The 11,904-nt window shown below is 39.5% G+C and overlaps 1 protein-coding gene across 1 annotated transcript in view; it reads right to left on the reverse strand.

Annotated features, from left to right (window-relative positions):
- ZFPM2 (zinc finger protein, FOG family member 2) overlaps positions 1-11,904 on the reverse strand; it is a 424,160-nt gene that overhangs the window by 4,312 nt on the left and 407,944 nt on the right. Inside the window, exons 6-7 of the mRNA XM_006145582.3 lie at positions 7,797-8,003; positions 3,095-3,319 (exon numbers count right to left, since the gene is read on the reverse strand). Of these exons, the coding sequence (XP_006145644.1) occupies positions 3,095-3,319; positions 7,797-8,003 (432 nt within the window). The remainder of the gene's footprint in view (positions 1-3,094; positions 3,320-7,796; positions 8,004-11,904) is intronic.

Raw genomic sequence — 11,904 nt, forward strand, 5'->3', positions numbered from 1 at the left:
AAGGAACTGCTGAAGAGGAAGGAGAAAGGAGTTGAAGAGTTCCAGGAGGTGAGGAAATTCATGCAAGATCTAAAAGAGGAATTTCACACTTTACAAAAGAATCAGATGGAACTGTTAGAGATGAAGGCTATAATATAAGAAGTCAAAATCTCCCTTGAAAGGATTAAAAGCAGATTAGATCATACAGAAAATAGAATCTCAAATGTAGAAGAGAAAATTGCTGGCCTAGAAAAATCCACCATGAAGACTGAGAAAATGGCCCAAAAATATGAGAATAATATGTGAGAAGTACTAGATACAATTAAACGTCCAAACATCTGGATAATAGGCATCCCAGAAGGTGAAGAGATTCATAAAGGCATTGATAATCTATTCCATGAAATCCTGCAAGAAAACTTTCCAAACCTGGAGAGGCATTCAAAAATTCAGTCCCAAGAAATACAGAGGACCCCAAATAAAATCAACCCAAGAAGATCTTCTCCAAGACACATTATAGCCAGAGTGACCAAAACCACAGACAAAGACAAGATACTAAGACTGACAAACTTTCCAAACCTGGAGAGGCACTCAAAGATTCAGTCCCAAGAAATACAGAGGACCCCAAATAAAATCAACCCAAGAAGATCTTCTCCAAGACACATTATAGCCAGATTGACCAAAACCACAAAGACAAGATACTAAGACTGACAAGAGAAAAAAGGCAAGTTACCTACAAAGATATCCAATCAGACTAATGGCAGACCTCTCATCAATCCAAAGCACTTTCATGAGTATTGTGGCATCAAAGTGGTGTAAGTTTCATTGTCTTCATTTTACAGGTCAGAAAACAAATATGAAGGGCTAAGGAAACTGATTATGGTAATAAAGCTATGAAATGATGTCCTCATCATGCCTAAACCTCAGATTTCAAAACTTTTAATCCAATGACCCTAATATACGTATAATACAATATATTATATAATATACATACAATAATATGCTCTACCTTAGGAGAAAGCGAACATTTGTTAGAGTTTCTATTGAAAACTTATATGTAAGTCAAGTAACTCTCAGTACATTAGATATGCTCTTTATTCAAAGGGATCCAAATAGGAACCATTTTATAAAGTGATTAATAACCTCCTAATTTATCTCTAGTGTTATTTTCCTCACTTGTTTTGCTGAATATGGTTCATCTCTCTCAGGGCTGATATTCAGCTAGTATATGCCAGTAGACTAATATAGTCATTTTGAACTACATTATGCTGATTGACCACTGCCTGTTTTTTGCCAGTTGTGAAATATTTTGAATATCACCATTGACTGTAGTAGGTATGCACCACCAAGACTAACTCCAGTTCTCAATTATTGGTGTATTGTTAAATAAGGCTAAACTCATCCTGTCTGCACTCTAGACTAAAATGTGGGTGCCTTTATATTTACAAGATGAAAATACGGCTGAGTAATCCAGTTCTATGGTGAAAAAATGGGATTTCTTAATCTTGTTTCTTTTTCCCCTTAACTATTCCAATATTCAATTTTCCATTAGCTGAAAGGACCCTCTCTCTCTCTTTTGTTGCCTTGTGAATAACTTTACTCAATGTCTCAACCAACTTGGTTCTTTTCCCCTGTTTTATTGCTCACATGAAGAAAACTCATTTGCGGGAACCAGCAGTTAGCGTAATGGCTATATCGCTAAACTCCCATGTAGCCCACCCCTGGTTTGAGTCCCGGACCTGGTGGCTTAAACTCATACCAGGCACCCTTGTATGTGTGCCCAAGATCCCGAGAGGAGAATGGAGAAGGGATTGCAACATGGCCATCCCTCCTGGGGGTAATTTCTTGCTTTCTATCTCTCTGCCTCTTTCTGTCTTTCTGGCGAGTGCAAGCGCCCTATAGCAAAATCCTCTAAACAAAACATAACAAAACAAAACACCTCATTTGCAGGGAAAGGAAAGAAAAGGGAAGAGGATGAGTAGAAAGGAAATTGCCTACTTTGACAGATTCAAAGACAAAACTTGTACTATACTAATGACTGTTGGAGATTAGAATCTGTTTTTTAAAACCCAAAATACCTGTTACTTTTAAAATTATTTAACCAAGGAGACATCTGCTAAAAATCACCCACAGGTGTCCTCCAAGTTTTGTATTATAGGTGAAGAACTGTGATTCTCAAACCCTGGTTTGCCCCACTGGAGAAGGCACCTAAAAATACTGAAAGCTAATATAGTTCTATACATTTAATTAATCTTATTTTTTAAACATAAGGGAATTAGAATGGCATGAGATGAAACGAAGAGTAGATGGCATGCAATTTCGAAATAAACGAAGAGAGCTGCCACCTTGCTATTAAAAGAGAGCTTTAAAAAAAGGGGAGCTTATTTGTTTTTCAAGCTTATTTTTCTTAAGGTATTTTAAAACATAGTTCGAAAAGTAGTTTTATGTCATATACATTAACCAAACTGTTACAATGCACACTTTAGAAATCCAGAACCTTTAATAGGCCCATATTTAAAAGTTAATTTTCTTGAAGTGCGATTTTAATTGCATCTATCAAAACAACAGCTTTATTTCAATTCAGCAAATGCTGATTTTTACGTACCTACTATTTCTTCTCTACGCTATGAGAAACATTAGACAGTTTCCAAAAAGTGCCTGACACTTAAAGCAATACATATTAATATAATATACAAAGGGTATTGAGACTTTATTCAAAGATGATATTTTTTCACCTTACTTGAAAGCAAATAAGAAAGGACTTCAGAAAAGGTGTGGAAAAATGGACTTAAGTATGAGTTTATTTTGGAGAAGAAAAATGTGAAATCCGTGCAGTTTTTTCATAACACATTTTCCACGAAATTTTTAAAGATCCCTCATAAAACGATTTGGTCTGCCGTCTGAGCCCTGTAGTTGTTAGGAAAGAATTTAGACCCAAGTCCTTTGAATCAAATATGCTGAGTGTAAGTGACATAAGATAATACCAGCTGGTCTAGCAAGTTGGATTTTGATTTTATAGGAACATATACATAAATGTAGATACATGTGTATATACATGTGTGTGTGTATACAAAGAATAGTCTCCTGGAGCAACAGGAGAAACAAGATAAGCACTTACCACTGTGTGAGTTGAGGTGCATTTCTAGAGCTCTGGCATTTGAAAAACTCTTGGTGCACTGCGGGAAGGGGCACAAGCTGGAAATCTGATGAGCACTGTCTTCATTTTCTTCTGATACTGGAGCGGCTTCTCTTTGCCTCCCACTGCAGTAGTACATCAAATGGGCTTGCAGATTCCGCTCACTCCGATACCAGATGCCACAGGATTTGCAAGGGAATATATCCTCTGCAGGCAAAGACAGAGACACATTAGCTGCTGCCCATTTGGAGCCGAGCATGGGAAAAGCCTCATTTAGTTCAATTTTTCTGTGGCTCTGCTCTCCGACTCTGAATTAAGCACTCAGACAGTGATAAGTACAGTCTTGGGTATTGTGCTTTGGTACAGGACTAGCCTTTTACAGAAATGTTACACTCTACAGTTTAACTTCCCACAGATGATTTTGAGAGTGGCACTGTAGGAGATTCCAATAGCAAATGCAAAAATTATTAATTATACACTGTATTTCTAGTTTAGAAAAAGTCTCTTTATAGTGATGTAAACTGGTATATCTGATCAATAAAACATAAGGCTCTAATGGCTGAACGAGTTAACTCTGATGCTAATCCCTCACATCATTTGTTCATTTAATAAATTAATTATAGGCCCACTGCAATGCTCCACAATGCTCAGGCCACATGGGAAGGTCCCAGGTTCTCATCCTGAGATCTTCCTGTACACGATGGGCACACACAAGTGCCTGTGACCCTGACTGGCTAAGACTGAGGATGGGTTGGGGTATGAAGCCCCTGCCGGAGGTTTCTTTCTCTCTTACGGAAAAAAAAAAATGTAAAAAATTACAGAATGCCTACTATGTGCCAGTATTTATGTTGGCTTGGGTGTAAAGCAAAATGAAAGACCCAACGTCCGACATTAAGGAGGGTTAACAAACAAGTGGTCAGATAATTACATTATAGCCCAATGATTATTCAGATGGGGGAATGGAAGGGGCGCTCTGGAGCATGAAAAAGAGACACATACTAGGTTGGTGGGGGATCCTGGAGGGAGGAGGAAGTTAGAGTTAGGGAACTTTCAGGAAAAATGATGACATGCCTAAACTGAGGAGTGAAAGATGAAACTACTGTGTTCAGGTGGAGAAGAGGAATTGGGTCATCCTAACCAAGGGAAGGCCCAGGGAAAGCCATGGGATCCTGAAAGACAGAGAAGGCTGAGAGAAGGCCGGTGAAGAATGGAGGGCTGAGAGGCTGCTCTGTCCCTGATGAGGCAAGGAACATGATGGGGACTGGGAGAAAAAGGTTCTAGAAGGCAGGTGTAGACTATGAAACACTTCACAGAGTTTCCTAAAAGGATTAGGCTCTTAGGTCTCAGTGATTATGGAGAACCACTTCAGTGAAGTACAGATTTTAAGGTAGTGAGTATGGAAGGAAAACTTGACTCGTAAGAGGCAACTGCAGAAATCTAAGGGAAATGTAACAGGGTTTGAATTCCAGCTACTAGTCATACCGTATTTATTAAGTCATGCTGTGATACATAATTTCATACATTTACTCATGGAAAATTTCCACATGTGTGTGCTTTTCTTCCTCACCCACTTACAGATGAGGAGACCATGAATGAATAACTTGTCTATGATCATACAAATGGTTGAACTGGAATTGGAATCTAATCTTATTATTATTATAACTTTTTAATTCCCAGAGGGTATACTTGGCAGAGAGAAGAAGACAGAGAGAGAGAGAAAACATCCCCCAGTGAGGCGTGATCATGCTGCAATCCCCTCTCTTCCACTTCTCCATCCTGTCAGGATCTGGGGCACATACATGCATGCACCTGGCATGTTTTCCAAGCTCCTGGTATCAGGATTCAAACCACAGTCAGTCATGTGGGATCTAATTCCCACAAAGCTTAACAACTGCGCTATGGGATTGGCCTGGAGCCTAATGTTAAACATTCTATTACACCTCCACAGGAAGTGTAACAAAGAGGAAGGGAAATTACACTGAGAAAGAATTGACCGATACTTTGCAATCAGATGCTAAAGCAAATGAATAAGGTTCTGCTTTATGCTTAGGCTTCTTGTTAGCATTTCTGGGTGAGTACTAGTTTCATTCTTCCACCCAGGGCACAGAGGATGGAGAGGGATGACTCACACAGTAACATTGTACTGTGCAAACCCAGCGCTTCTGTAAAGGAAGGGGACACCATCTGGGGGATGTCAGGTAACACTGTAAAGTGAGACCCAGCCAGGCATAAAGGGCACAGGGCAACATCAGACTGGCAGAATTTGATGTTTCTATAAGAAATACAAAGGAACATGGGAAAAGTGACAGAGGTCTTAAACTCTGCAGAAACAACGGTTCTTGTAATTTGCAAACTGTTAACGTAAGTAATGATAAAACCAATGGCAATAAAGGAGATAGCTCAAGGAAATTCTGTGAAAGGAGATGAGCAGAAAACTGAGCAACGAAGTCTAGTGAGTGGAAAGTAAGACTAGCAGATATAATATGGAGTTTCAAAATAAATTTTAATTTCAAAATTATATACTATTATTCTTTATTATTTAATTCCTCCATCCCTCCATCCCTCACTATTGATGAAGCTACATAGTTTAGTCAAGCATCCATTTAAGCAAGATGAGTTAACTTCATTAATTTCAGCAAAAGCTCTATGCATCTATAATGAATTATTTAATACACAATTGCTACAGGAAGCAAGCAAAGTATCAGGGCATATTCTCAAATATAATTAGAGCTAACATTTATACATTGGAGCTTCATAATCACATAAGGTACTCCTGGAGTTCCTGGTAAAACAATCCTTTTTCCTCAAATTCAGATTGGGCCATTGCTGTTCCAGACTCCTTACTACTAGAATCAAAGTAAAAAAAAAATACTGCATATATGAAGGAATCCAATAATGTTAGCTTGTGTTAGAGATACTGGATCCATTGGTTTGATTCACAATAATTTTCAATTAACCAGAGAATTTCTTTAAAGCTAGAAAATAATTAAGGTTGAATATTTTATTTATTTTAATAATAAGATCCTCCTCATCATTGAAAGTCTCAGGGATTTTCTCTCCTTCTTCTTCTTTTTTAATAGAGACATTTGCTATAGGGCATGTGTGCTCGCTGGAGAGAGAGAGAGAGACAGAAAGTGAGAGAAATCATCCCCCAGAGGGGATGGCCATGCCGCAATCCCTTCTCCTCTATTCTCTCAGGATCTTGGGCACGCATTCAATGGCACCCCGTATGAGTTTAAGCCCACTGGGTCTAGGACTCGAACTGCAGTCGACTACATGAAAGTCCAGCGACATAACAATTACACCATCTACTGGTCAAGAATCTCAGAGATTTTCAAGGATATTTTTGAAAAGTGCAATTTTTTGCTTACCTAGTAACTTTAGAATTGATTCTCCTCTTAGAATATGTTCATCAGTCATGTTTCCTCATAGAGCTAGATAAAAGCAGATCTATTTGGAAAAACAGATCTTGGGACAGCTAGATACTGATTTTCTGTCATAAAAAGTATCATTTTGGGTGTTCAAGGAATAGAAACCAAGTTAAGCATTCATCTTCATAAAATCAAATCACAAAGGTATAATTGCTGGTGCATTATTTTTTCAGAGTCTGTATTCTTATCCTCCTGGCTCAGTGGGAACTAGAGGTGCATGCAATCATGCCAGACTCTATATTAGACAGGGCCTCACTATGTGCCTAGGTCAGCCATGACCTTGTGATCCTCCTGCTTCAGCCTCTCTGAGTGGCTGGGATTACAGGTATATGCAGCACACCCAGCCTTTAGGTTGGCCTGAGAATTGAATGCTTCCCTCTCATGTGGTCCCAGCCAGCAGAGCACAGCGTCTTAGCAGTGTGTGCTCTCATGGCTGGGCCTACAAGGGCAAGTAAAATTCTCCATATAAAGTATTCTAAGCTGATCATATTTTTCGTCTTTCTTTTTCTTTTCTTTGCTTATTTTTTCCTTTCTTTATTGTCGCTGTCTTGATTTGTGCAGGTTATACTTCCTTTTTATTAGTAAATCAAAATTTGATTTTTGACTTCTTCCTCCCCCCCCCCAAGTTTTTAATTCTATAGGCCTTTTTTTTTTTTTGGAGAGGTTTTAGCTACAGGGTGCATGCGCTCACCAGAAAGACAGAGAGAGACAGAGAGACAGAAAGCGAGAAATCACGCCCCAGGGGGGATGGCCATGCCGCAATCCCTTCTCCTCCATTCTCCTCCGGGGATCTTCGGCACACATGCACACAAGCCCGGTGTGAGTTTAAGCCACTGGGTCTGGGACGCGAACTGCGGTCAACTACATGGGAGTTCAGCGACATAGCCATTACGCTAACTGCTGGTCCCAATTCTATAGTCCTTAAAGAATATAAAAATGACTATAGCAGAAGCATCAATGATGTTTGCTACTGGGATTCTCATATTGCAGTTCCCTTGAATATTATTCAGCTGGTTTAGAATGTCAGTTTTTGTGACATTCAGGAATTCAACTTGAAATGGTTGAATTCAAGTGCTCTTTCTATATTCCCATGAGAAACGATCATATACAGACTCACACAGAAAGTTAGAGAGACAATATAATGAAACTACCACACTGGAGAAAAAAATCTGTTCCTGGTTGCCTGTCACTTTTTTTCCTTCCATAAGCACCCATCACCTCTACAAAGCTGGGCTATAGCACTCAGCACTTACTATTGACAATAGCTGTAGGCAAAATAGAAGCCATGGCAGCTTGCTGAGGAAGCAGCTGAATTGAGTCCAGCAGGCGTGCAGGGTACATCCCTTCTGTGAGAGTCATCTGACTGGCAGCTTGTAGCCTTGAGTCAAAATCCACCACAAAGGCAATTAGCTCTTCACCCTCAGAGATGGCCTTCGTCGTCGTGCACCAAAGCTGACCCCCTATTAAGAGGAAAAAAGCAAGAGAAAGACAGAATTGATGTGGAATGCTCAAGCCTGTTGTACACTCGATTGATGTCAATAGCACCTTCTCATGTTTTTCACATCAGTTTCTACTGGAGTGAAGTGTTTGATCAAGACCACAGCTGTGCTCCTTTTCCTGTCCATGTGGGAAATTGTACTCCATGCATTAAATGAACTGCTTAGTGACAAGTAGTAGGAGAAAACTAAGAACCAAGTAAAATATAATGTTAGAGACCTTGGTCAACTGTTTACCTTCAGAGGTATACCTGAACCATTAACCACACCATTACATGGTATAAGGCTGAAAAACAAGCATGGTTAGACCCAACTGCAGAAATGTATTTCAGGGGGTCAGACAGTAGTGCAGAGATAAAACATGATGCTCTGCAAGGCTGACCTCCATGGGAGAGATCTGGGGCTCACTCAGACTCTGAGTGGAATGCGATGTCAAGGTCTTATTGGAGGTGCCGTCTCCCCTTCTTTGGCTCTATCTCACTTGATCATGGAAGAAGCAAATAAACTTTTTTTGAAAGAAAGATTTTTGCTATAGGGCTTGTGCACTCACCAGAGAGACAGAGACAGGCAGAAAGCAAGAAATCACCCCTCAGGGGAGATGGCCACATCGCAATCCCTTCTCCATTCTCCTCTTGGGAGTTTGGGCAGGCATGCACGCACATGTGCCTGGCGTGTGTTTTAAGTCGCTGAGTCAAGACTCAAACTACATTTGACTACGTGGAAGTCCAGCGACATAACCATTCCGGCATCTGCTGGTCTGCAAATATTTTTTTTTTTAAAATGGACCTTTATTTCAGCAGTTTATTTATAACTTCTTTGAAATTATTCTTTGTATATCTTAGGAAGAAGTTGTTGATTCCATCTTTCTCCTACCCTTCTTTCCTCTCTCTCTCCTGCAAATGTTATATCAATACCAAATGTCCAAAGCTACAAAGCAAGGAGCACAAGCTCCTAAAATCTAGAAAATGAAAATGAAATTCCAGGTCATTTTACCCTCCTTATGTCTGTTGCCATATTCTTTGGCTGAATATTCTTTACTTATATACTATTTCTTATAATGTAACTTCTTTATCTCTGTTTACCCTGATGGAACTTCCTAAAGAGAAGATATGCCAAATATCCTTTTCAAAAAGGCTTATTTAAATAAAGATTTGTTTAAATGAAACAAAACCCTTTCTTCAAACACTAAGATATACTGTGGCTCTGCACTTCAAGTGATCATGTGTGGTGCATTAAAAAGAAAAATTAACTATGCAAGTACATCTTCTAGTGTATTGGAAAGTGATAGAGAATGCTCATTTATTTAGCATGTTTGGACAGGAAAAGCACTTATATTTTGTTATCTACATTCTCAGGCCTAGATATGTATCCTATACAGTTATGCTTGAAATTATGTGGCATACTTGATGTTATAAAGCTTTTTTTTTTCATGGTGTATATATTGGAAGGCTGTCTATTGTACTCATTAAGGAAGCAAAAATTGTACCCAACTTGATAAGGAATATTGCTCTGTTTATCTTTGAACATAACTGTCTTTTCAACTGCACTTCATTTTTTTCCACCCTTAGAGATCATGGTTTTTAAACAACCTGTGGAAAAGATAATAATAGCATATGATATGGCAGAGTTGCGCTGTTTCAAATAAACTGTGGACAATTAATTAAACCAGCTGATTAGGTTCTAAAGGTAAGTAACCAAATCTGTGAGGGTATGTTTATGAAAAAAATAAAGCTAAGATTAGAACTCGAATTTGTGTGAAAGTTTCAAAGTAAAACATAACTATACTGGAATACTAGAAAACAAAGTTTTTTCCCACTTGGTACTAATGTATCTGTAGCACACAAGTTTATCAGAGTTGAATAAAACAGAGTCATACCAGCATTGATTTCTTTATTTCCAAGGAATAGAGACTAAATGGCAACACTGTGGAATCAGATGTGAATTGAAAGTGTGAGAGGTGGTATTTTTGCTGGGCTGTTCTCTCCCCAGGAAACCCCTGTGTTCAGCTGCTATGCCTTCTCTGGTATAAATGCAGACCCAACTATGTACAGTTACACAAGGTAATCATCTGCACCTTGTCTTTCCTCTCTGATACAGTTTATTAAGTGAGTCTGTGTAATAAGGAGGTGGGGAGGGCAGAGCAAAGAGCCACATTCAGGTTTACCTCACAGCATGGTCTTTCTCTTTTCTTCTTTTTCTTTTTTCTCTCTCTTTTTCTTTTTATGTGAGATTTTTGCTATAGGGCATGTGTGCTCACCAGAGAGACAGAGGAAGACAGAAAATGAGAAACCACCCCCCAGGGAAATGGCCACGCCGCATCACATCCTTTCTCCTCCATTCTCCTCTTGAGATCTTGGGCACACATGCACACACACCCGGCATGAGTTTTAAGCTGCCCAGTCTGGGACTCAAACCATGGCAGACCATGTGGGAGTCCAGCGATATAACCATTACACTATCTGTTGGTCCCCAAAGCATGGTCTTTCAAAGTCACTGGATTTCAGGGATGAACTTTACATTATTAATAAATCTGCCTATGGGTACTTTTCATCAAAGTCAAGAGAGAGTTGGACTCATGAGCTCTGGAAAAACAGAGATTTCAGTGACGGTACCCACCCACAGCTAATTCTTATCATATCACTACAGTGAGTTATGTAGCAGAATGACTCAGAATATCTATGCTCAAATGTCCAACTAAAAAAGACCCAGTAAATACATAAAATAAAATTCAAAAATATTAAGTTCAAGGAAAAGTACAAAAACCCACTTATGGGAACCAGCAGTTAGCGTAATGGCTATGTCGCTGGACTCCCACATGGTCGACTGTGGTTTGCGTCCCAGACCCAGTGGCTTAAACTCACGCCGGGCACGTGTGCGTGTGTGCCCAAGATCCCGAGAGGAGAATGGAGGAGAAGGGATTGCGGTGTGACCATCCCCCCTGGGGGGTGATTTCTCGCTTTCTGTCTCTCTGTCTCTGTCTGTCTGGTGAGCACATGCACCCTATAGCGAAAACCTCTCCAGAAAAAAAAAATTTAATTAAACAACTTAGCAGTTGGAAAAAATCTGTTTTCAGATGTATCCAGTGATGTTTCGTATTTTATCATCTTTATTACTTTATCTCATTTTATGGTTTAGTCAGGGCATAGCATATTTTTTTCTTTTTTGAGATTCTTGTCACAGGGTGCATGCACTTGGTGGAGAGACAGAGAGACAAAAAGTGAAAAATCAACCCCCCTGGGGGATGGCAATGTCACAATCCCTTCTCCATTCTCCTCTCAGAATTTTGGGCACACACGCACATATGCCTGGCATGAGTTTCCCAATGACCCAATACGTGAAAGCTTCAAAACATCATCTTCTATACACATAAAGTGTTTATTTATATAAACAATATAGGCTATCTCAATGTACCATGCCCTGACCCACCCCATCTCAGTCCCTTAGGTATGGGCTTGCTGGGATCTAAACTATTACTAGGACCAGGTAGACTCTTCCACAATTCTGTGAATTTAATAAGCAAAGACTACAACTGCATCTGTCTGTGGATTACATTCTCTGACCAGTAAGACACAGAAGTAGTTTGTAGTGATCTTTGTGGGTCTTCAGAAGCAGAAACAGCTTTCTCTTCTACTACTTTTAGAACTAGGGTAAATGTGGCCAATTCTAACTTAATTGTATGGAATGCCAAAGTATTCATTTTGACTGTGAAGCAATCTAGGACCATTCTATGGTGTGGTGAGTAAGGCAGCTGGATTCCACATGATTGACCACATGAGTTGAGTCCCTGACCCAGTCACTTGAAAAATATGCTGGGCATGTATGCAAGTATGCCCCAAAGCCCAGAAGGACAGTGATATGGGGAAAG

Source organism: Tupaia chinensis, unplaced genomic scaffold, assembly GCF_000334495.1.
Source record: "Tupaia chinensis unplaced genomic scaffold, TupChi_1.0 Scaffold000154_1, whole genome shotgun sequence".
In the NCBI taxonomy this organism is placed as follows: domain Eukaryota; kingdom Metazoa; phylum Chordata; class Mammalia; order Scandentia; family Tupaiidae; genus Tupaia; species Tupaia belangeri.